This window comes from Vulpes vulpes, chromosome 12 (genome assembly GCF_048418805.1).
Source record: "Vulpes vulpes isolate BD-2025 chromosome 12, VulVul3, whole genome shotgun sequence".
Taxonomy (NCBI): Eukaryota; Metazoa; Chordata; class Mammalia; order Carnivora; family Canidae; genus Vulpes; species Vulpes vulpes.
The window spans coordinates 143,711,477-143,737,708 of NC_132791.1; the positions used below are offsets into that span (position 1 = coordinate 143,711,477).

Here is a 26,232-nt window from a genome sequence, read left to right on the forward strand (position 1 = left end):
CAGAAATCCATTATTTTGGAAAGATAAGTTAACTACAAGGTTGACACAGTAGAGGCACTTTGTCCATGCCAGCACCCAGCCTGGGCAGACACACAGATGATTCTGCCACAGGAGGTCCATGTAGGCAGGGCATATCCTTTAGTACAGTTGAGGGGCTGGAATTATTTCACAACTTTAACTCAAGTGGCACCAGACTAGATCCATGGTAAACCTTCTAGTAAGGTTCTAACGTGCCGAATTCCACTTCGAGTCAGAGGTCCTCCGGCCCAGTGTGACAGCAGCCAGAGACCCTATGGAACATGGTGCATCCGCAGGGCATCAAGGGGGGCTTCCCCTTTCTAACGGTTCCCTATCTCACTAAAGGGGCTGGGTAAGGAAACACTTCTCAGGTCAGAGTGCGTTTGTGAAACTACCATGATCAATCAGCACAGCAAACACAGGACTGGGAAGAACAGGTCAGCAAAGGGGGGGAACGAGGGGAAGCAGGCAGGGAGGAGGGCCCTGCTCAAGGCCGCCCTACCACAGAGAAGTGGATTCAAACGCACATTTACTGCACTCCCAAACCAACACTCTCCCTACACCCTTTGGGCTCCTGGCACCTCGATGCAGCAGGCCTGCCTCTGTTTCCTGGTAGCCAAAACCATGTGGAAAAGAATGAAGGCTAAGGAAAGGCTGAACACATGACCAATTTAAAAATAAATCTAAAAACATGAGATTAATCCATAATATACCTTCTCAGGTTCACCATGTCACCCCTCCGCTCTCAACACGATAGTTCCCTGCATCTGAGGAAGCGTCTCTGCCTCTCAGCACAGACCTAGCAAGGGGGTCATCACTGCTTGGATTCTACACATCTCCAATGTACGTTCATACACCCCGATTGCAGGCCTGCAGCGAGTTCAATACACAAGGGCAACTACCCTCACGGCCAGTCTGTGGCTATAGACCAACTCGAGGGGTGGAAAGGATGCTGAGAGCCCAGGCTGGCCCTCAGCCAGCACCGTTCCCTCCCTGCATGCAGGAAGCAGATGCTGGCTATGTCGGCCACTGCCAGACACAGTGAAGGACAGGACTGCTGGGGAAAAGAAACCTTCCTTCTCCTAAAACGGGTCTCACCTGTTTACAAATCCCAGTCTGTTGCTCAGGCATTGAGTGACCCCCACCATATCTCCAAGCCTGTTTTTTCATCTATGAAATGGATACAATATCAAGGCAACGTCACGGGGACCATGCTAGAGATCATGCCTGAAGAGCCAATACAGTACTGGGCCAAGGATGCTGCTCCTCCCCAATCTCTGCACAAAGCAGGAAGGTGGCCAATGTCCTCCTTTTCCTTTCAGAAGACATCTCTGATTCCCCAAACAACCCACTGTCTTGAATACTATGCACATCATGGTTTGGTTCATGTGGGTCCCAACAGAGTGAAAGCTTCACCACAAGAGGGACCTCCTTGTGGCCACGTGTTTCTCCCCCACAGTTCTTTGCTATGGACACAACAGCCACAATGGTTACCAATGAATCACACACATCAGCCTGCCTCTGCCTAGGAAAGCGCCAAGTAAGGAAGAAACAACCAGAGCTTCTAGAAGAAGTTCTCAAACATCAGTGACTCCTAAAAATCCCAAGGAGTGGTTATTTAAACTGTGGAAAGGTGGGCCTTGCCCTCAGGAGGTTCTTAGGAGAATGTCTGCCAACAGATGTGACAGGGCACAGAGCAAAAGGACCGCAGAGATTGCTCCTAAAGAGTAGGGCTGAGCTATGCCACCCTTCTCATGGCCCTGGGCACCTGAGCACCATGCACCTGAGCACCATGCAGAGCTTTGACACAACCCCGACGTGGCTGAAATGTGTCACGAATGAAGCAGGCAAAAGTCTTGAGATCAAAGTAACCTCCAGGACACTGTCTTACAGGAAGCAAACCCTTATAAAGGAGCCACAATCCTAATCTGTTGTCACCTGCCATCCTCTGAAGAATGTTCACACCAAGCTCACCTTTCAACAGAGACAGATGCTCTAAACACAGACACCCCAGCTAACTGCTCCGGCTAGACATTTGCATTCTATGGAATGGACAAACTCACGGCTGCCCCTGATACAGGCCTATATATGAGGACTAAGGACATGAACTAAGTTCAGGGTCCTCAGCAGCACAGCCCCTACAAAGTCACACAGCTCTGGTCTGTCCTGACTCTCAAGACAAAGAATGCAGAGGAGGTCTATACAATGAAAGGTGACCCTTAATACCACCACTTGCCACAGAGGTATAGGTACAATCCCTCCATGATTTCCATGCAGGAGAAACCCAGGGTTAGTGTGTTTCAGGGCAGACAGGGAATATAATTTAAAAAAAAAAAAAAAAAAAGCTCTGACACATGCTCCAACATGGATCAGCCTTAAAGATATTATGCTAAGTGAAATAAGCCAGACATGGAAGGACAAATATTGTATGACTCCACTTATATGAGGTACCTAGAGTCATCAAAATCATGGAGACAGGAAGTAGAAAGGGGTTGCCAATGGCCAGGGGGAAGGGAGACTGGGAGGCAGTACTCAGCAGGGACAGAGTTTCAGTTGTGCAAGATGAAGAGCTCTGCAGAAGGAAGGGGGTGATGGCTGTACAATGTGCTTGATACACCAGAAACACACTCTTAAAAATGGCTAAAATGGCAAGTGTTGTTATATATAGCTTATTAAAATTTAAAAAGCAAAGACAAAAACTTTAGAGCATCTTTCTGCTTGGCTTCCAGGAGGGAAAAGGAAGAGCACATGAAAGCAAGAAACCAGACTGCCCACAGCTCATCAGGTATGGTTCCAACACAGCACCCCAAAGCCTCATGGTCCAGCACACACCACTGTGGCCTGCTTCTCCGCAGGACTTGCTCTTCTCTGAGAAAGCCTTCCTTCTAATAACCTCTGGGATCTAATAAAACCAGTACCTTAGCTTTACATTGATCCCCAAAAGTTCAAAGAAAGGTGGCAGAATTTGGCACAATCACAGACAGATTATAGAGGAAGAAACAACAGCAGAGGAGAGAGAGGGAGAGGTTTGGGCTTCTAGATTATTTACTCTGTCTCCCACTGAAAAAACCAGAGACCCAGCCAAAGTGCTCAGGCTCCCACTTGTCTGTGAGGCTGCCCTGAGCCCACCTCACCTCAGCTTGCATTTGGGAAATTTCTTTTCCTTTTTTGGGAAATCTGTCTCTCCTCCACACCCACCAGTTACAGGGTACGTGGGTGTATCGAGAAAGAAATTTCCCAAAAAAGGAAAAGTGATTCCCAGAGGTTAGCCCCATCTCAGAACTGCCTGGAAGAGAAAGGCACTGGAGCCAGACTAGGCCTGAAGGCTGCAGACCTAGCAGAAGTCTCTGAGTATAGAAGCCTCTCAAAGAAGCCCTCAAGGTGGGCCCTGACCCAGGTGTTGCAGGGTCTCAGGGGAACTGCTGACAACAGCCCCACCCATGTTGGTACCAGCAAAGGGGGCCTGGGACAGCCTTCCCCACTCTGCTCTCTGAAGCCTTCAGGAGGGTGTTCTCCCCTCTGCTGAGAAATGAATAAGAGCTGTAACACGTAACATACCTAGTCCTTCTTCAGGAAGCACCCCAGCTCTCACCTTCTCCCCACACTGAGAACAGAAACTCTGCAGTAACCCATTTACAAAGTCGGTTAGTTCAACTCAATACATATTTACTAGGTCTGTGCCACCCAAGTTCCAGGCCAGGCAATGCAGAAAGATACCAAGAATTATCAGGGAACCCAACAATGAAAAAAAAAAGTTACAATCTAGTTGGTAAGATAACATTTAAACCAATGAAAACAAATAGTAATATTATATAAAAGGCAAGTAACAATTTGAAACAGATTGTGACTAAGTGTTAAGGGAACAGCCAACCATAAAATGCTATAATGTATTACATGCAGTAGATGAGCTCTGGAGCACTTGCCTGTTGGGAGCAGAGGCGAGAAGGCTGGGTTGCTCCGCAGGAGTGGTAGGATCAGCAGCAGTGGCTACAGGCTGCCCAGAGCTGCTACTCTTGGAGACCAACACCAAGATGGGGCCATGACACAGAATGGTGGTCTGAATACAGCACAGGAGTGGGCCGCATATGCTCCCTAAGGTTAAGTGTCACACACAAGAGCAATTCTGCTAGCCCTGTGGTCACCTGATACACAAGGACAACCCTTCAGGCCAGGAACAGGCCACTCCTACCTAATTCCATGCCTGGCACATAGGAAATTAGCCAGCTGGCTAACCCTGGCCCTTCACATCTCTCACTCCCAGGAAATCAGACAGGTGAAGCCTTTCATACCTTAAGAATAGGGGTGAAAACAAAGCAAGTCAAACTTATAATTAAAATAACAACAACAACAACAAACCTTAAACCAGCCACTGACCAGATCACGAGGGTTTCTCAGCTGTGGCACTGCTGACATCAGGGCCAGATCATTCCCTGTTGTGAGGCCTGTCCTGTGCATCTCAGCATGCCCAGCCTCCACCCATAGGTGTCCACAGCTACTTTATTCACCCCTGCACAGTTATGAGACTCAAAGGAGGCTCCAGACATTGTGAGGTGGTCCTGGGAAACACAGTGGTGCCCAGCTGAGAACCATGGTTCTTTTAGGTTCTCTCAGAGAAAAATCTCAGCATGGCTGCATTCAGTTCACACATGAGCCTGCCTGAAAAGCTTTCCTGCTCCAGGTCTCAGGACTCTGCTAGCCAGAGGAAGACAGGCGTCCAGGCACCAGGAAAGCTGACCTCTGGACTGGAGCTCCAGGATTCTGGACTGTGCTCATCCAGGATGTGGCCAGGAAGAACATGGCCCAATATAGACCCCTTGGGTGGGACAAGTCCCTCCAGCTGCTGTAAGTAAGAGCCTACCTGCAAGGCCCAGGACAGTGGCTGCCAACGCTGACCCAGGCAGCTAGCACCAGACCACCTCTACCATCTAGCCTCTTCTCACTGGCAGCCCAGATGTTGCCTTGCAACTTTCCCCACAGGACTTTCCCTGCACAATGTGGAAAACAACTGAAATGTTGCTTTAAAGGTATTTCAATGCAAACACCACGGTCTGTTTTCACTCCTAAAATAATGCCACTGTCTTCCCTGGAGTAGCAGTGTATCTGCCCGTGATTTGGGTGTTTCAACACGAACTGGCACACCAGCTCAGTCTCTAGCTCCAAGGTCATCTGCCAGAAAGTGGCCCATGTCCCCAGACTCTCAACTCTGGGCGTCCCCCACAATGCCCACTCTGTAGTCTGAGTTTTTCCCGGGGGTTCTTTTCCCACATCACTGGCACAGTCCCACCACCACCCCAGCAACATGTGAAATAATACCCAACCAACATTCAGGTTACTGGGAGACCAAAATGTACCGCAAGGTGTCAGTACTCATGGCTACACAGCCTCAATTATTTAGGAGCAGCTCTGGGGATGCAGTATGGACTCTGCGGTTGTGCAGACACAAAGGCGTCTGCAGGAGCCACGCTCTCTTTGTGCTTGTGCGACTGAGCTGAAGGAAACAAAGGACTGGACTGGACTCCTGTTAGACATAAAGAGAGATTTCCTCACCCAAATAATCTGTCTCCAAGGAAAGTCCAGGGAACTATATTTTTCGGGAAGGTCCATGGTCCAGCCAAGCCTGGATGTAATCCAGAGACCTCTGAGGCTCCTTCTATACTAGTAGTCTCTGCAGGACTTCAGGACAAGTCAGCCAGTCCCAGGGAGGACAGTGGAAACTTCAAGGCTTATAGGAGCCCAACTCCCACCCAAGACTGCCACTTGTAAGATGGCCAAGTCAGGAAAACATAGAGGGCAGTGCTGGATCTGCCTCTAGGCCTGCCTCCAGGCCTGCCTCCTTTCACTGGAGAAATGGGTGTCCAAGAGAATCAGTCCCCCTGCTCCTTTTTCTAGCAAATTCTACCACCTCAATGGGGCTCACATCCAAACTACTCTGGGGATGCTCCAGGGCAAAACACGTTGTATCACATTGTATAAATATACTCACCAGGAAGAATGAGAAAGAAGACTTATTTTTAAGAAGGAACCAAGGAGGTGATAGTTGAGATAGAAGTAGGTATTAATTCCACACCTAAATGCCATAACTGTTAATTCATCTGAGGAACCAAACAGAAGAAGCATCACTTCACCAAGATTAGGACGCCCATGTGGAAATGGACTCACTTGTGTGGCCTGTTCACACACCTGTAACGACCACCCTAAAATCCAAGTGTCCCAATAGTCTACAAGGTGCTTGGAGGGGACAGTTATCTCTGCACACACCTCTGGAACCCTGCTCTCACTCCTCTAGCAAAAAATGAACTCTGGATGGGATGGGCTCAGCCTATTTTACATGGTATGTCTAGGTTTTTAAGTACAGTCCCAATTACAAATGCTGCCCACATAATGCACACACACACTCACAAACTCAAATGGAACGGGAAAAAGTACTTAAATCTTACATCTTTGATCTTTTAAAAAGCTTGGAATTTGGTCATACTTTAGTTAGGAAAGACCAAGCTCCTTTAGAGAAAAACTCAGGAGCAAAATGGATAGAAAAAGAAAAGCCAGAACATTTCCCCTGGTTGGTTTTCAGGCTCACCTCTGGACCAAGAACAGTAAATATTCATCCGGCCCAGAATACAGGGAGCAAACCAGGTGGCAGATGCCCTGGCTTAGTGACTAAAATAAAATTGACCCCATGGCCAGGGCGCCTCTGCAAGTCCAATGGGACAAGCGAGACCACCTGCAGCAACGAAACTGAGAAGTAGTCCTGGGACTACAGCACGTGAATGCATGTGTGCTCAACTTACACAAACACACACACACCACACTCTCACGCGTGCCCAGGGGCCAGCCCCCACAGCCTGCTCTCCTTCTCTCTAAACCAGGAATGCCCTGGTCACATCTGAGTCCTATCAGCCCAGAATAGAAGTGACTTCCTCCCTCACTACTTACTCTCACCTGTCACCACAAATGATGCCTCAAACCAAATGTCTGGATTTTCAGAACTATCTCTACCAGATGCCACAGGTTCTTCAAATTCCAGGTTCCCAGAAGAAGCAAAAGCGAGAGCTCACACTGGTGTGCTCACAGGCGACAGATGGAAAAGAAGAGGCTTAGAGGAGGCTAGAGTCACGGAGTGGACACAGGAGGACACTCACCATCTCATCCAGGGCGTAGCGCAAGAGGCCATGCTCGTAGAGGATAAAGAACCGCCGCTGCCATTTCTGCAATGGAGCACAGAGTGGATGGTTAGGAAGGCTCTGGCCCCGATCTCTGCTTGCCCCACATCTCACAAGCCTATGTCAAAGGAATGTGGCCTCCACAGCTTCCATTCCTGGGGCAGATGACAGGAAAAGAGGTACCCAGGCAAAAGAACAGTAATTTGTTAGATGGCAGTAGGCCAGGGGAGAGACCCAAAACACCCAGTGTTTGTCTGCACAATGCTAGTGAGATGTCACAGGATGCCTGGTTTATTTTAACTGGAAAACTCCTGAAGAGCAGAAATGGTGTCTTGGTCACCTTTTTGTATTCCCTATGTGCCCAGCACAGAGTCTGTCACATAACATGTGTCGATATTTATTTGATGAACTGTATGGAATATGGAATAACCTGAGGATGGCACTGACTCCCCGCTTCTGACAACAATCTAGGAAAATGCTATGAAAGGGCTGTTCTGATGAGCACAGGGAGTGGGAGACAGGGAAAAAGCCAGACTCCAGTGCTCACTGAGGATGAGCAAGCTAAGGAAAATCAAAACTGAGGACGGAATGATTCCAATGTCCAAGCAGTGATGGACTGGCAAAGGAGGCCCCTCTGTACTCTCCAACCAAAGGACAGCACACTAGGGGCCAGTGGTGGGCAGAACAAAAGGGCATTTGCGCTTTCCTTTCTGTGAGCGGGGAAACATGTCCAGAACAAGACACTCCTGGTCCTTGAATCCCAAAGATCATCACAAAGATCCATGACCTATTTTCAACATTTTAAAGACCCAATTCATATTATCACTGGCAATAAGGCCACAAGAACTAACTAAACTACCATGTCTCTTTGCTTTGGGCCAGAATTAAATCATTAAGAATCCTGTTTTTCCCATCAGAAGCTGAAAATGGCAATTTTACGTAACACAAAAAGAAAACAGGAAAAAGAGCCGCTCCCTGGTTACTGCAGGCATTGGAGTACCCCCATCGTCTTCCTGCCTGGAATGGAGGACCAGGATGCTCAGACAGCCTTGCAAAGGGGACCTATAGATGGCTGGTTCCACATGGGGTGTCCAGGAAGAGGCCACATGATGTCTTCCTGAGAAACATTTTCAAGGCTTCTTTGAAGATAGTGATATCTTTAAACTCAAAACCCACATCAGAAGTAATCCTACAGACCCCAAACAAAACCCAAAGTCTGTGGGGCACCACAGCCCCCATCCCAGCCTGCAGCCTGCCAGGGGGCAGCAGAAATCAAGAGGCAGAGCAGAGGATCTCAGGGAGCAGGGGACTGGAAAGGAGAGGAGTTGGAGCAATTCACTGGGTATGCACAGCAGCACCTGGAAAGAAAACATGTGGAAAAGGACAGATGGTATTTTAACTGGAGTCATCCAAAGGGGTTCCCTGGTAGAGGAACAAACCACTGGTTGGGGACAATGTCAGTTTAATCACCTCGATGCTCCAGCTCAGACCAAGCTGCTGCAGGCACCTGGGCGCAGCAGGGACCCGCCCATCGGCTGGAGTGCCCAGGAGAGATGGGACAAAAACAAAGCTGGCCTTCCAGTCCTTCCTCCTTTCAGTAGTGCTCATTTGCTGAGCCCCCAGACAGGGAGGACTGGAGGGAAGAGAGATAAGGAAGGGAGGGAATGAGGGAATTGGAAGCCTAATTAGCAAAATGCAAATGTTTGCTGTACTGCTTTAATGGTTTCTGCAGTGGAGCTGACCCAGGAAAACGGGAGGCACCCGTGTGAGAGCATCTCCTTTTGAAGGGTGGACCTGGCTCAACTAGGATCATTGAATCTTTTCCCGTAGGACCTACGAATTTACCAAATGGGGGTTCTCTGCTGATCCTGCCATCCCAGGATCCACTGCTGACCTCCCATCTCCCTCTTCACTCTGTCAAATCTGCCCTTAGATGGGCATGTCTCCAGTCCCTCCCACTTCAAGAATTCACTCTGAGGTCCTTACCCGAGACCGATGCACTGGGTTGTCAAAGTCGGTCCCATCTGGAGCCAGGAGCAGCCAGCCACCATAAATAGGTTTTGCCTGGAAGAGAAAAAAGAGGATAGGTCATCAGTGGCCTTGGACCAGAGAGAGAACAGGTTCAACGGTCAAGTTAAAGTGCTCCCTGGACACAGAAGTCACCTCGGCTCAGCACGTACCAGGCATCTCATTCCCCTGCCACAGGCTGAGGCTCCCAAGAAAGCCGTCTGGGAGTAGGAGGCAGTGTCTGGTGTGGAGAGGGGAGCACAAAACCCAGCAGGACTGACAAACAGGAGAAGACAGGAACTCTGAAGAAACAGATGCCTCCCTCAAGTTCACAATCAAGCCATGAAGATCAGGAAAAGATGGTGTTTTCAATCACCACATGAGTGCCACTGTGTGCTGGGTACTAGTATATCACGCAAACAACAGTCCAACGCCCTCATTCTGATGGGACAAAACAAGGCCTGGCAGGAGAGACACTGCTTTAGCGATCACAGCACTGGCCAAAGAATCAACAAATTCCTGGCTATGTGACATTGGGCTGAAAACTGTTTGGATTTCAACTGTCCTACCTGAAAGGAGGGGATGATAGTAATTGCATCTACACCTCATGAGACTCATGTGAGGACTGATGATAACATAAGTAAAACACAGCACAGGAATATAAAATGGTGCAGCCACTGTGGAAAAGTCTGGCACTTCCTCAAAGAGTTAAACACAGAAGTCTACTCAACCCAGAATTCCACTCATAGGTACACCCGAGAAAACTGAAAGGTGCTCAAGTAAAAAACTGAATGTGAATGTTCAAAACAGCACTATTTACAATTACCAAAAGGTACAAACACTCCCAATATATATCAACAGATGAGTGGATAAACAAAATGTGGCATATCTATAAAACAGAACAATCTTAGCAATAAAAAGGCATGAAGTCCAGGCACTTTCTATGACACAGATGAACCCCGAAGACATTAGACCGAGTGAGAGATCCCATAGTGGACTATTCAGCTTACATGGAAAAGTCCAGAATAGGCACATCAATAGAAACAGAAAGCAGATCAGTGGTTGCCAGGGCACAGCGGGAACAGGAAATGGGAAATGACTGCTAACAGGTATGGGGTTTCTTTTTGGGATGATGAAAACGTTCTGGAATTAGAAAGTGGAGATGGCTGAATGGCCTTGTGAATCTAACACTTTAAAAGGTTGAATTTTATGATATGTAAATTATATCTCCAAAAAATTGTATGAGGGAAAGAACCACTAAGCACAGTGTTTGGCCTATTAGTGCATAATAAATGTTAGTTATTAATTTTTTTAATGAAGTGTCCCCCACCCCCCAAGCCCCGCAGGAGCTCAACATGAGCTGAGACTAGACAGACACTCTGGCTCTACCTCCCTTTTCAGCCATACTTGGCTAGTGAGAAGCAGCTGGAAAAGGCACAACCAAGCCAATTTATCCACTACCTTTTGGAGGGCAGTAACACAAATTAAAACCCAAACTCTGCCTACTTTTTATACACATGATTCATCTCTGGGAAAGCCTTAGGGGTCTTCTTAACCTTCTTTTTATTCAACACTTTCCAAACTGGAGCCCTGTCACATCACCTCATTTTATAGCTGTGGAATGTGTGATTCAGAGAGGGAAAGTCACTTGCCAGAGGTCACACAGCATTCTTGGGTAAGCCAAGAACATTCCTTTTTCTGGGCTTCTGCAGGGTCTTCAAGGCCCCTAGGGGAAGCTCTGGCTCTTCCCCACGAGGGTAAACAGAGTAGTAGGAGCTTTGGGCAAGGGGTGTAGAGTGGGCTGAAGAAAGGAAGTGAGAGGCTGGCTGTGATGAAATACAGAGGTGGGTGCTGACAGGGAAACTGGGGTTAGAAGGACACAACCCAGGAGGACCACAAGGCACACAGAATAAAATTCTGTCTTGGAAAGCAGAAGTAAAGGGAGTACAGTCAGTTTTCTCAGCAAATACTGGTCCAGTGGCGCCCAGCCATTCCTCCAGCAAGCAGGCACACTCAGTGTCTCCCTATCACACCCCTCAGTGACATACAGACACAAGACAGAAAGGTTAGGGCGAGAGGGTGATCCTGCACCAGGTGATTTCCCCACTTCACCTCTCAGCTTGGGGGTCCCTGAGATGTGAAATCAGGTCAGACAAGGCGGTGTCTCCTCCATTTCTGTCTTACTGTGACTATTCTACTCTCCCAGTCTCTGGCTGCAGGGCTTTGGGGAGACTTCATGTCAGCAGCTACACCTACCCAACCCTTCCCCAAAAGGAGTAGCAGGAGCCCTGAGGGACTGGCACAGATTTCCTTGACCCGGCCAGGGTCTCATCACAAACTCTCACCATCAGTTACTCACGTAACATCTACTCGGGCCTGCTGTGCACTGGGCCCACATGCTGCACGCCAGGGGGACTGCCGGCACCTGCCTGAAACTGCCAGGCCTTTCTGGGACACACCACCCCAAAGGAGACTCTTCCAGGTGGACAGGCTGTTCTAAAAGTGGGAAGGTAAAAATTTACCCTGAGTAAATGTAAACCAGTGAGTCTCCCAAACTTTGGGAAGGGCAGAGGAGGACAGTGTCACTAGGAGAGTTTTCAAGGGACTCTGTCCCCCATTCCTGGCCATATTTGGGAAACTTCATTCAAAGAAACAGGGACAAAGGCTTAAAAGGGCAATGACCCCCAGGGGTTTGTAGAAAGGGAGTGGAAACATGCCAGACACAGAGCCCAGAGGGGGTAGCAAGAGGCAGCAGGCATAGGCCTGATGGGTAGGAGGCAGAGCAAGGAGCTCCTGAATCTGAATCAAGGGCTGACTTGGGGCCTACATCTGGATAACAACATGAACCTCCGATAGCCACTGTGCACCTCTAGGCTCATAGGAGAAAGAAAGGTACCTGCTCTGCACTGCTGCCCAAGTGAGCAAATGGGGGACGGGGCAGGAATAACCATGAAGGAGGTAAGGATCCCCCTCAGCACACATACAGGAGTGTGGCCCAGGTGAACTCTCTAAGCACAGGCATAGTTAAAGCAAAGGCACGGGGGGTGAATGGCTGCGTTTGTGGGGACAGAGAGGAAGAAGCCAGGCTAAGAGTTTAAAGCAGCTCCTGCTGCTCCCTCCTTAAAACCCTTTAGCACCCAAACATCCAGGCTAACCCGTTCCATAGGCTGGAGCACCATGTGCTGGGGTACCCCACTCTTTGACCTTCCTTCTCCTTGAATAACCAGTGGTCCTGATACAGCCACCCTGCCCTCATCCTGCAGGCACAGGCACGGCGTCCCAGGAAGTGCTGCTGCTTCTCCCACTATTTCTCTGGACTGTCCAAATGCCAATAGCAGCCCAGCCATGTCAGAAAGTCTGAAGTGCCCACCAGAGCTGCTTCTGTAAGGCAGCAGTCCTCCATCTCTTGCCTCATCTTCTCTCCCAGGGCAGGGCCTCTGATGACCAGAAGACATTCCCAAAATAACCTAAAATGCAGATTTTGAAACAGAAAACCCAAAAAGAAGCTGGCCCAAAGAAGTGAGCTCTAGGAACTCAGTGGTATGCTAGTTTTGAGGTTGTTTCCTGGCCAAGGGTTAGGGGGGACTGGTGGGAGAAAGTGGGAATACAGGACAAGCAGCTATCTGAGGATCCAAGATGGGCTATAAGGACCCAAAGGAACGGATGGGGCTCTATTTCAAGCAGGCTACCCTGGAGAAAGCATACAGGTCCACACCCCATTAAGAGTCATCACATGAGAGTATCCCCTGAGCTATTTCTCTTCTGATTAAACTCAGCCTTCCCTCTCACAGACTCAATAAACCAGATGCTTTACTTCTGGCTGGTCTCTGGGAAGGGGCTGCTGGTGGTCTGGGCATCCTCCACAAGTGAAAGTCCTTTCAAAAACGGTCACTTGAAACCTGGAATTCTGCTTCCTGGAATATAGGCTGATATAATTTCCCTATTCCTCCTACTAAGTACAGATAAAACTTTGGACACTGTATGTAAGAAAAACCTAAGGAGAGTCTGCAAGGTGGAGAGAAGACAGCAGAGAAGAGGGCTGGAGGCCTTGAGACCTGAAACAACATGGATATGTGTGCCCAGCTTCTCTTTTTGTCTCACTGGTCCAGACCAGGTACTGGAAGAATGAGAAACCTGGAGTTCCAAGAGGCACAAACAGACAAAAGCCCCAATGAAAACTGCTCTGGGAAGAAACAACCTGGTAAGACAGAACATTTTTAGATGATAACTGCTCTATTCTAGCCAGACATGCCAGGAGAGACTCAGCCCCGGCCGGCCCCACCCATGCCAGTAAAGACTCTCTTCCTACCCCTGCCAGCTAAAAGGCACCCCAGCACCCCTACAGGAAGGTGTCAGGAGGCAAGGCAAGGAGCTGAGATTTTTGCTCCCCATCCAACAGTAACAAGGCCTCCTCCCTCTCCCTGCTGGGATAGAGTCCAAGGAAGACATGTGGGGAGCTGAGCTCTCACCCCTGCTCCACAGTAACAAGGAACCTCCCATGTCAGGTGTCAGTGGAGGCCCAGTGGGCAGCCTGGACTTCGACTTCCACCAGAAAGTAAAAGATGACAGCCCCCTCCAGCCCCATGCACCACCACTGGAATAGTGTCAGAAAAAGCCAACTATAAGAGAAGGGTTAAACACAGTCACTGAAAATAACCCAAAAATGTCCAAGTTCTAATCCAAAAAAATCACCAGCATATCAAAACAGAAAGATCACAAACTGAATAAACAAAGACAAGAGATGCCAACATTAAGGTGACAGACATGTCAGAATGATCTGATGGAAGGTTTTTAAGCAGTAATGCTGAAACGTTTCAACCAAAAATTATAAACGTGCTTGGAATAAATGGAAATACAGAAAGCCCCAACAGAAACAAAACAAAACAAGCAAGAGGAGATATAAAAGCCAAATGGGAAAAATAAATAAATAAAAGCCAAATGGAAATTTGGAAACTAAAAAATACAATCAATGAAATAAAAAGCTCAGTGGATCAGTTTAACAGCAGAATGATGGGAACCAAGGAAAGAATCAGTGAACTGGAAGAAAAATAATAGAATTTACTCAACCAGGCAACCGAGAAAAAACAGACACACATTAATAAATAACAGGTCTTAGAGACCTGCGAACTATAATAAAAGAACTATCATCTGTGTCATCAGCCTCCCAGAAGGAGAAAAGGAGAGTAAGGAAGAAAAAGCATTTGAAGAAACAATAATAGAAAACTTACCAAATTTGGCAAGAAAGGCAACCATTAAATTCAAGAAGCCAAGTAAACACCAAAGGATAAATTCAAAGAAATCCACACCAAGACACCTCAAAATTAAATTTCTGAAAACTAAAGACAAATACAAACTCTTGAAAGCAGCAAAAGAAAAGTAACAGCTTACGGATAGGAGAAAACCAAATATGACAACAGTGGACTTATCATCAGGAACCTTGGAGGCTAGAGACACGTGGTACAATACTTTTCAAGCACCAAAAGAAAACTGTCAATCCAGAATCCTATACCCAGAGAAAATATCCTCAGAAATGAAAGCAAAATCTCAGATGAGTTCCTTAAAAAAATTAAAAATGGAACTACCCTACAATCTAAGAATTTTACCCCCAAACTAGGAAACCTCTAATTCAAAAGTATACATGAACCCCTAAGCTTACTGCAGCATTATTTACAATAGCCAAACTATGGAAGCAGCCCAAGTGTCCATTGACAGATGAATGGATCAAGAAATGTGGTATATATCTACAATGGAATATTACTCAGCCATAAAGAAGAATAAAATCTTGCTACTAGTAATACCATGAATGAAGCTAGAGAGTATAATGCTAAGTGAAATCAAGTCAGTCAGAGAAACACAAATACCACATGACCTCACTGTGAAATTTATGGAAAAAAACTCAAAGGAAAAAAAAAGAGGGGAGAGAGAGAGAGAGAGAGAGAGAAACTAAGACACAGACTCTTAACTATAGAGAACAAATTGATCATTACCAGAAGGAAGAGGGGATGGAAATGGGAATAAAAGAGCATACCTATCATAATGAAAATAAAATACAATGATAAACTTTTTTTAAAAGATTCTCACATGAAGATAAAGTAAGAAAATTTGTTAGACCTACTTAAAAAAATGGCTAAAGGAAGTTCTCTAGACAAAAGAAATGATAAAAGAAGGAAACTGGGATCATCAAAAAAACAAGATCATAGTAAGCAAAAATACATGTAATCAGGCCTTCCTTCTCTTGAATTTTCTAAATTATGTTTGGTGGCTGAAGCAAAAATTGTAACACTGTCTAATATGGTTCTAAATCATGTTGGGGAGGGATGCCTGGGTGGCTCAGCAGTTGAGCACTTGCCTTCAGCTCAGGTTGTGATCCTGGGATCTGGGATCAAGTCCCGCATGAGGCTCCCTGTGGGGAACCTGCTTCTCCCTGTCTATGTCTCTGCCTCTCTCTGTCTCTCATGAATAAATAAATAAATAAATCTTTTAAAAAATAAATAAATCATATAGTGGAAATATGTAAGACAGTTACTTACACATGAGAGGGGACAAGGATGTAAAGAAAAGTACTGCCTTTATTTCAACTGGTAAAATGACATTACCCATAGACTGTGATAAGCTATGTACATATAATGCTGACAGCAACCACTAAAAATCTATACTGAGAAAGATCACTCCAGATAAATCATGAAATTTATCATAAAAAGTTCTAAAAAAAAAAATTGAAGCAATAAGAAATAATCACAGAGAACAGAAAACAAAAAATAATTTGGCCTATCAATAATTACATTAAATGTAAATGGTCTAAATATACCAATTAAAAGAGATTAACAACATGGATTTTTAAAAAATGACCCAACTACACTGTATAAGAAACTCACTGTAAATATAATGACACAAGCAGGTTGAAAGTAAAAGAGTAAAAAAGATACATCTTGCAAATATTAATCAAAGGAGGGCAGAAATGCTATATTAGTCCCAAAGTAGACTTCAAAATAAAGAAAATGGCCAGAGACAGAAACATTATATAATGACAAAAGGGCCAGGGCATCTGGGTGGCTCAGTGGTTGAGCATCCGCCTTTGGTTCAGGTCATGATCCTGGAGTCCTGGGATCAAGTCCCACATCGGGCTCCCCATGGGGAGCCTACTTCTCCCTCTGCCTGTGTCTCTGCCTCTCTCTGTGTCTCTCATGAATAAATAAATAAAATCTTAAATAAAGAGGGGGGGTCAATTCAACAAGACAAAGCAATCCTAAATGTATATGCACCAAATAACAAAGCTGCAAAATAATGTGAAGTAAAAACTAAAAAAAACTGAAAGAGGGGATCCCTGGGTGGCTCAGCAGTTTAGCGCCTGCCTTCGGCCCAGGGCATGATCCTGGAGTCCCAGGATCTATCGAGTCCCACATCGGGCTCCCTGCATGGAGCCTGCTTCTCCTTCTGCCTGTGTCTCTGTCTCTCTCTCTCTAATGAATAAATAAATAAAATCTAAAAAAATAATAATAATAACCAAAAGGAGAAATAGGTAAGTCCACAATTATAGTTGGAGACTTCATCAACACCCCTCTGTCAACAACTGAAAAACAGTGAGAAAATCAGCAAATACAGAAGGAATCAATACCATCAACCAACAGAATCTGACAGTTACTAGAACAATCCACCAAACAGCAGAATACACTTTTTTTTTTAAGTGCCACAGAATAACTATCACAATAGATTATATTTTGGGCCATAAAACAAACCTCAATAGAGTCAAAGCATTGAAATCATAGAATATGTCTCAGATCACGATGAAAGATAACATGAAATCTCCAAAGTTGTGGAAACTAAATATACTTCTAAATCATCCATGGGTCGAGGAAGAAATCTTAGAGAAAAATTTAAAAAATAACATTTCAAAAGTTGTAGGACACAAAAGCAGTCCTGAGAATGTTACAGCACTAAAATGCTTACATTAGAAAAAAAGAAAGATTCCAATCAATAAGTTCCCACCTCAAGAACCTATAAAAAGATATACAAAGTATACCCAAAGCAAGAAGGAAATTCAGAGCAGAATCTGTTAAATTGAATCAGAAAAACAGCAAAATCAATGAAAGAGCAGGTTCTGTGAATAGAGACACACAATTGACAAACTTCTGGCAAAACTGATAAAGAAAAAGGCGCAAATTAAAATCAAGAGTGAAACAGGAGATAGCACTACAGATCCTGCAGACACCAAAAAAAAAAAAAAAAGGGGGGGATCCCTGGGTGGCTCAGCGGTTTGGCACCTGCCTTTGGCCCAGGGCGCGATCCTGGAGTCCCAGGATTGAGTCCTGCATCAGGCTCCCGGCGTGAAGCCTGCTTCTCCCTCCTCCTGTGTCTCTGCCTCTCTCTCTATGTCTATCATAAATAAATAAATCTTTTTAAGAAATGGAATATTGTGAACAATTCTACAGATATTAATTTGACAAGTTAGATGAAAAGGATCAATTTCTCAAAAACAGATAATTTGAATGATTCTGTAATGATGAAGGAAACTGATATATAATTTTAAAACTCACAAAAAGAAATCTCCAGGGGATCCCTGGGTGGCGCAGCGGTTTGGCGCCTGCCTTTGGCCCAGGGCGCGATCCTGGAGACCCGGGATCGAATCCCACGTCGGGCTCCTGGTGCATGGAGCCTGCTTCTCCCTCTGCCTGTGTCTCTGTCTCTGTCTCTCCTTCTGTCTCTCAAGAATAAATAAATAAAATCTTAAAAAAAAAAAAAAAAAAAAAAAAAGAAATCTCCAGGCCTGGATAGCTTCATTAGAGAACTACCAAGCATTACAAGAAGAGTTAACACTGTAATCTTTTCCACAACACAAAAGAGGAAAAAAAAAAACTTTCCAATTCATTTTCTGAAGCTAGTATCAACCTGATATCAAATCAGTTCTTATTAAAAAAAAGAACTACAGACCAATATTGTTCATGAATATAAATGCAAATATCAACAAAATATGAGCAAATAGAATATAGCAAAAATTTAAAGAATTATATATCATGACCAGTGGGGTTTATTCCAAGGATGCAAGGCTGGTTTAATAGTTAAAAAATCAATCAGTATAATCCACTATATTAACAGGCTAAAGAAGAAAAACTGATCACATCAATTCATGTAGAAAAAGCATTTAACAAATTCAATACCCTTCATGATAGAAGGGAACTGCCTCAACTGATACAGAGCATCTACAACAACCTAGAGCTAACAGCATACATAATGGTAAATGATGAAAGATAAAATGCTTTCCCCTCAAAGATCAGAAACAAGGCAATAATGTCCACTCTCAGAACTACAATGCTAGAATTTCTAGCCAGCGCAATGAGGAATAAAAAGGGAAATAAAAAGCATGTAGGTCAGAAAGAAAAAAAATAAAATGTCATAGATAACATAACTTCCTATGCAGAAAAACAAGGAGTCAATTTTTTAAAGATTTTTTTTCTTAAGATTTTTTATTTATTTATTCATGATAGACATAGAGAGAGGCAGAGACACAGGCAGAGAGAGAAGCAGGTCCATGCCGGGAGCCCGACGCAGGACTCGATCCCAGGATTCCAGGATCGTGCCCTGGGCCAAAGGCAGGCACTAAACTGCTGAGTCACCCAGGGATCCCCTAAGATTTTATTTATTTGAGAGAGAGAAAAAACAAGTTCAAGCAGTGAGAAGGAGAAAACAGGCTCCCCACTGATCAGGGAGCCCAACGGGCTTGATCCCAGGACCCTGGGATTATGATTGAGCTGAAGGCAGATGCTTAACTGACTGAGCCACCCATGTGCTCCCAACAAGGAATCTATTTTTAAAAACTCCTAGAACTAGTGAGGTCAAGGATGTAGGATATAAGATCAGTATAGAAAAATCAACTGTATTTCTATATAATTGCAGTGAATATGTGGACACCAAAATTAGAAATATACTACCACTTACAATTGCTTAAAAAATTGAAATACTGGGGCACCTGGGTGGCTCAGTTGGTTGACCACCTGCCTTTGGCTTAGGTCATGATCCCAGGTTCCTGGCATCGAACCCTAAGTCAGGCTCTCTGCTCAGCAGGGAGTCTGCTTCTCCCTCTCCCTCTGCCCCTCTCCTGCTCATGCTCACTCTCTCAAAAAATTAAATAAATAAATAAATAAATAAATAAATAAATAAATAAATAAATAAATCTTTAAAAAAAAAAAAGAAATACTTAAGTGTAAATCTAACAAAGCACATACAAGACTTGCATGCTAAAAATTACACAATACTGATGAAAGAAACCAAAGATCTTTGAAAAATGGAAAGACATATTATGTTCATAGACTGGAAAACTCTAAGATGCCAATTCTCTCCAAATCAATACACAGAATTAATGCAATTACTAATCGGGACCCCCCAGGTGGCTCAGCAGTTGAGCCTCTGCCTTTGGCTCAGGGCGTGATACCAGAGTTTCAGGATCAAGTCCCACATTGGGCTCCCTGTGAGGAGCCTGCTTCTCCCTCTGCCTATGTTTCTGCCTCTGTGTCTCTCATGAATAAATAAATAAAATCCTTTAAAAAAAATCCAATTACTAATCAAAAGCTCAGTAAGTCTTGCAGACATAGGCAAGATTACTCTAAAATTTAAAAGGCAAGTCAATGGAACTAAAATATTTTAAAAATTAAAAAAGAATAAAGAGGGAGGAATTCGTCTACTTGATTACAAGATGTATTATATATCCACAGTATTCAAGACTATGTGATATTAGTGGAAGGTGAGATACACAGATCAATAGAACAGAATGGAGGGATGCCTGTGTGGCTCAGTCAATTATGCTTCCAACTCCATTTCAGTTCAGGTCATGATCTTAGGGTTACGAGATCAAGTCCTATGTCAGGCTCTGCACTGGACATGAAGTCGTCTTAAGATTCTCTCTCTCCCCTCTCTCTCTCCTAAATAGGAGAATAGAGGGAGGCCGGGTGGCTGAGTGGTTGAGTATCTGCCTTCGGCTCAGGGCATGATCCTGGGGTCCTGGGTTCGAGTCCCATATCGGTCTTGGGACTCCACACATGCAGCCTGCTTCTCCCTCTGCCTATGTCTCTGCCTCTCTCTGTGTGTCTCTCATGAATAAATAAAATATTTTAAAACAAAACCCCAAACCTGTTACTTCCTGAATACTGTCTCTCCGCTCACAGAGAGGCCTTTAGCCCTGAAAAGGGACCCTCCGCAACCCCACATGGGTCTTCCTCAGGCCAGGCTGGCCCTCCATGGCCCACAGCTGTGCTGCATGAGCTCCATGGCCCTTCTGACAGCTTCTCCCAGAGGCCACACACCCCACATGTGTACACCCTATTGGGCCTTTCAACTTAACCACAGCGAGGTCCTTCAGCCCCTTTCTTTCTTGCCATCCTCCAGGCAGGTCTGGGTTGCATCAGGGAGAGCCCAACTGTCTCACTCGGGTCAAGTGGGCAGGCCACAGGCAGGGGAAGATGCAAATGTCCTGGACTACTCTACACAGCACTGTCAAGCTGCCACACTGATGCTTCCCAGAAACATACAAGCCTCTGCACACAGCTGACAGATCAGGATCAGCTCCGAGGCATCTGGAACATTACATGTTCAGCTCTGAGCAACATGTGGCCTGTCTGAGGCTCAAAAAGCAGGGAAGTCAGTGATGGATTTCTAACAGGTGGTTAACCTTGCTTTTCCCATCCTCAGATTCACCCTCTCTGAGTGTACATGGTGCTGAGAAAGGCAGACATGTTGCACAATGTGGCACTGAAGAGTGAGAACCCAAAACTATTGATGCAAATATCTGGGTCCCACCCTTCCTAGCCCCTGATAACATCCCATCATTCTAAAGGTCCCCTATGGTCTGGTGTCCCCTTGCCATCCCCTACACAGGCCCCCTCAAAATCCCACCCCTCTTCAAGGACAGGAACTGACCCAAAGCCTAGCGTTTACTGAGAACTTACTGTAGCTGCCATCGCCATGAATCCAGGACACTGCCATTTCCCTCCCCCTTCTCTGAACGGCTCTGTGATACTTACACCCCCCGGGGGAAAGAGAAATATTCCAGGCCTCTGCAGTAATGTACAAGCAATTTTCTGTGTGGAGGGCTCTTTGCCCCATCCCGCTCATCCTCCCAGGTTCCACATCTCCCAACCCCAAGCCATTCGTGGTCCTTCCCTCTTCCAACACCCCAGGTCACTGCGTACAGGAATCTCGCCTCTATCTAGCACAGCGCCCTGTACAAAGTCAGGCTGTGGTGATTGAAGCACATGTCCATGAGCAAGTCAGTGAACATACTAGTCGCCACCACACAGACACTCTTAAACTGTTATCTGAGCATGGCTGGGAAGGCCTTCCAGCAGAGACCTAGGTGAGCCCAGTCTACGCTCCCAGCCTCCACACACGTAGCTCCCAGGTCGCTAGTCAGGGAATAACCAGCAGGCTGAGGAGCAGGCAGACAGGATGAATGACAAGTGTACTTTTCCCTTCTCTGAATCCTACCTCCACCCATGCCACTATGTGTGCCACGCCAGCAGACACAAGGCAACAGCACTGCGGGAAACCTGGCACTCTCCAAGAGTGGCAATGTGGCCATGTGTGGGGAGAACCACAGTGTTGCTCTGCTCCTGCCCCATGAACCCCACAGTCGGAAGTTAAGCCGAAAGAAATAACTCAGAGAAGCAAAAAGTTCCCCTCACGATTGAGGAGGAACTCAATGTCCAACAAGCAAATGGTGAAACGAATGTTGATTACCAACTCATGAAAATATTATAGTCATTAATTATAAATAACCATGAGGAACTCAAGAAACCCTTGAGAGTATGTGCCCACGGGATTCCTTCAAGACAGTGCTTCCTGCACACAGCCAAGGGGGTTCATTCCATCTGTCTCCTGGGTGACCGGCACCCTCTGGAGGTGTTCAGTGGAATTTCCCCAGTTGCTGCTGTGAAGCTGGAATCACTCAAGGGACCAGAGATAAAAATGGTGCCTCCCCAAGGGGCTCCTGGTTTAGTGGAGACCAGGCATGTGAACAAGCATCCAGGGTAAGATGTAAAAATTGTGGCCTATTATCATAAAATGCATAATAACAACATAGAAAGATTGGGAGTCATAAGCAAGACTTGCAGTTTTTGTTTGCTTTTACTATTTTTTGTAAAGTAATGCTACTATATAGTACTTACCAGACGTTACTTTTTAAAGGGAGGAGAAGGTGTCTGCCTGACTGTGCATGGGTGACTTCTGATATAGTACTAACAGAACATCTTCCAGAAGACGGTGGGGTGGGGGTAGGGGTGGCACGGGCTTGATTGTTCCTGGCAGAACAGGAAGAGCTGAGGTCAAGGGATTCCTGTACTCCACTCTCCACCAGTGGCACAATGGCATGACCTAACAGCTCTGGATAATTAGTGTAAAGATCACGGCCTGGGAACCAGAATGCCCAAGCTCCATGACTTAGTTGCCATGTGGCCCATGGCAAGACATTACCTCTGTGAATCTCAGTTTCATCATCTACAATAGAAAAATAGATAGAACTTTTTATACCATTTTTAAAATTACATCAGACACAAATCCATACTGGGTCACTGAACAATCAATGCCCCAGGATCAGGGACATACATCCCAGCACCTACACAGGGCCACGCACACAGCTGGTGCTCAGACCAAACTGGGGGTAGTGCTTGGGGACCAGCAGTGCTCAGGGGAATGGGACCCATGGTAGAGGCAGTGAGTGGAGGTCCCCAAAAAGTGTGATGGGGAGGACCGCAGAGTATTTGAGGCCAGTCCAGAAGGACCCCAGGGCTCCCAACTCTGAGGGTAGGGGCAGGGCATCCAAAGCCCACAGAAGCTCTCTCATACCAGGCTAAACAATTTTATTCCAAGCACAGTGACCATCCCCAGAAAAGTTCAAGAGGAAAAGTCTCACAGGCCTGAAGAAAGATCTACAGGTGCAGGCCAATATCCCAGCTTTAGGGAAATTCCTGGTGCAAAGACTTCTCTGGGCCAAAAGTGGGGTATAGGGACCTGCACTCCAGCATGAGCTGAGGAGCAAATGGCCCTTGGTAGAGAATTCATAAAAGATCTATGAAGAGAATGTGTGTAAACTGCAGTTAATACAGCTGTAGTTTTAAGGTTGGTTCTTTGCCCATTTTTGTTTTTGTTTTTGTTTTTTTCTCAAAAGAGATTCTGTGGCAACACTTCGTGTTCACAGCAAACAAGCTGTTTAATATTTTCTGCATTTCAATTCTAAAGGGAGAATGATGTCTGGGCAGCTGCCGTCTGGCCATCTTTATAAGCTTGTACATCATAGGAGAATTCAAGGTCACCTGTCTTTTCCAAGACACTGAAAGTCAGTAAAAAGAGAAATGAGCATATAGGAAAGTCAGTCTCAGACCTTGACCTTGCCAAGACAGTACTATGTCCAATGTGCCCACCTGCCTAACCCATGCCACGGGGGTAAGCAAAACTCTGACCATGTGGCTAGGGCCAATGCCCTCAGGCAAGTGATACATCTCTTTTAGAACAAGCCTGCCAGGGCCAATCATCATCAGTGAGGGTATTGGCCATCACTGCAGACCCCTCTGAGAGGCCACACACATGCTTGTTCCTCACAATGCCATGTGGACCAAACCATGATGGGACTCCTAAGACTTGTCCAAGGGGTCTCAAGCCCCAGAGAATTCCATGATGTTGCTTTACAGCCATTCAGGTCTGGACCCAAACTACATTCCTCAATAGGGGTACCATATGCCAAGGGTACCATATTCCAGGGCCTGTCATCTGCCTCTGAAAGTCAGCAGAGAAAATCAGCCATCACAAAATCACAAAGATACCCACAAAAAAAAAAAAAAAAAAAGATACCCACAATCATACTGCAGCCACTCTAAGTGATTCAACATGATCAGAACCCTGGTGACAGGGTGAAAGCCTGGCCTTCCGAGTGAGAAAGGCTGCTGTTGCTCCCCAGCTGGCATGATGGTGTCAGGTATGTGCCTGGAGGACACATACATGATCGAAGTGAGCACACTGGGAAGTCTGGTTAAAATGCCATCGGTTTCCTCTCCTAGCAACATCTGTCCTGCTTCCCACTGTCCTCAGAGCTAAAATCCACAGCTTACGAGGCTGGTCACTGCTCCATGCCCTTCATATACTCTTCAATCTTCACAACAAGCCTATGAAGTATATACCATTGCCACCTCTGTTTTACATTCATGGAAACCGAAGTGACTTGTCTGAGGAGGGTGTGAGCCAAGACCACCTGGCCTGCTAACTGGCCTATAACCACTCCACACTGCTCCACGTTGGTAGGCCGCTTCCAAAGGTAAAGGCTGGAGCTACCTGAACAGGAAGCATGTTCTCCTAGAGGGTCTAGTCCTGACCAGCACATCACACAGGGTGTCCCCACATACCCTCAAAGCTGATGTCTAGGGCCTGGGTGTGCGTGGCACCTACAAGGAATTCATCACCATGAGATGAACCAACTACAAACCACCCTTCACAGAGCCACCCATACAGCTTGGCCGGGCACTGTGGACTGTTAAAGGGTTCCAGGAGCTGAGGGAAATTGTGGGGCTCTTCTCTGGAAGGAGGAGACTTTCTTACTTGTGCAAACAGTAAGTATGAACACAGGCTCCCACCTCCTCCTCACCCTACAAAAAGTAGAGTAACCCTGTAATTTACCACTCAAAGAGGAGTACTTTGGAGAAAAAGTAGGGACCCTATTAATTACACCAAGATTTGTGACCCTGAAACTCAAGAGAAATGCAGCTTACTAACCTTTAGTGCCAAAGGCCACAACACAGAACCATCAGTGCAAAGATAACAAAGCCACCGAAAATACCCACAATGACAAAGTGGAACGAAGGTAAAGGAACTGGGCACCAGGGACAGAGAGGACAGGTCTGGGAGAGATTTCTTGTGAGGAGGGAGCAAAGGACCAACTTCAGAAACAAAGTCGGGGACATGAGCTTGGGGAAAGCAGACAGAGATGAGGCAGTGTCAGGCCAGCTGCCATGTGCAGAGGTTCGAGCTTCCCTTCAGAGGACACAGCAGGGCCTCACACAGTGTCACCTCATCTGACAGTGTCATAGAAGCAAGGGTTCGAGGAGGAGAGGGCACATCCCAAGAACTTCACAAGCTCAGTATCATCGGGGCTCACTCCTCTGGAGCTACCATAGAGGCCCCAAACCTCTCTACACAATCTATAAATATTTGCTGGAACAATGACTTGAGCTCTAAAAAGGATTATCAGATGGCCCATTGGTTTCGGCACAGAAAGATTCCATGCTGCTGACACATACTTGACTAGACTGCACACATGGGTGTGTATGAGAGGGTGAGGCCAACACCATGTTGGTATAGTGTGTTCAGGGGGACCTGGGGTAACCAGGAGGACAGGGTAGCACAGAGGTTGAGTCTATTAGACATGCATGGATAGCAAACATCAAGTGTAAAATGACAAGAAGATAGGAAATGAACATGTCAAATAATGGTTTGGTAAGATGTGAAATATGAGCACAAACCAAGAATGAGGTGGAGTAGTAATTGGGGGTATTGTGTAATAGCTTTACTGAGGTATAACTCACATACCATATAACTCACCCACTTAACAGTGAGTATAATTCAATGGTTTGTCATGCATCCATCACCACAATCAGCTTTAGAACCCTTTAACTCTTACTACCCTCAAAAGAAACCCTGTACTCTTTAGCTATCACTCCCTAAACCCTCCATTCCCCATCCCCACCCCTGGAAACCACTATTCTATTTTTTGTGTCTATACACTTGCCTATTCTGGATGTTTCATATGAATGCAATTAGATGAAAAGTGATCTTTTGCAACTGGCTTCCTTTCCTTAGCATGATGTTTTCAAGGTTTATCCACGCTGGAATATGTGTTGGCATTTCACTTTTTTTATGGCCAAATAACTACTCCATTCATGCACATTTTGCATTTTGACTCATCTATTGCTGGATGTGGAGTCATTTCCACCTTTTGGTGGCTGTGAACAGTGATATACAAGTTTGGTGACTGTTTTTCAACCTTTTTTAAGAGAGATGAAAGGGTAAACACCAC

At 45.8% G+C, this 26,232-nt stretch overlaps 1 protein-coding gene across 18 annotated transcripts in view; it reads right to left on the reverse strand.

Annotated features, from left to right (window-relative positions):
• MPRIP (myosin phosphatase Rho interacting protein) overlaps positions 1-26,232 on the reverse strand; it is a 152,907-nt gene that overhangs the window by 110,669 nt on the left and 16,006 nt on the right. For all 18 annotated transcript variants that reach the window (XM_072730560.1, XM_072730567.1, XM_072730570.1 and 15 more), the window contains exons 2-3: positions 9,165-9,242; positions 7,158-7,223 (exon numbers count right to left, since the gene is read on the reverse strand). In XM_072730560.1, the coding sequence (XP_072586661.1) occupies positions 7,158-7,223; positions 9,165-9,242 (144 nt within the window). The remainder of the gene's footprint in view (positions 1-7,157; positions 7,224-9,164; positions 9,243-26,232) is intronic.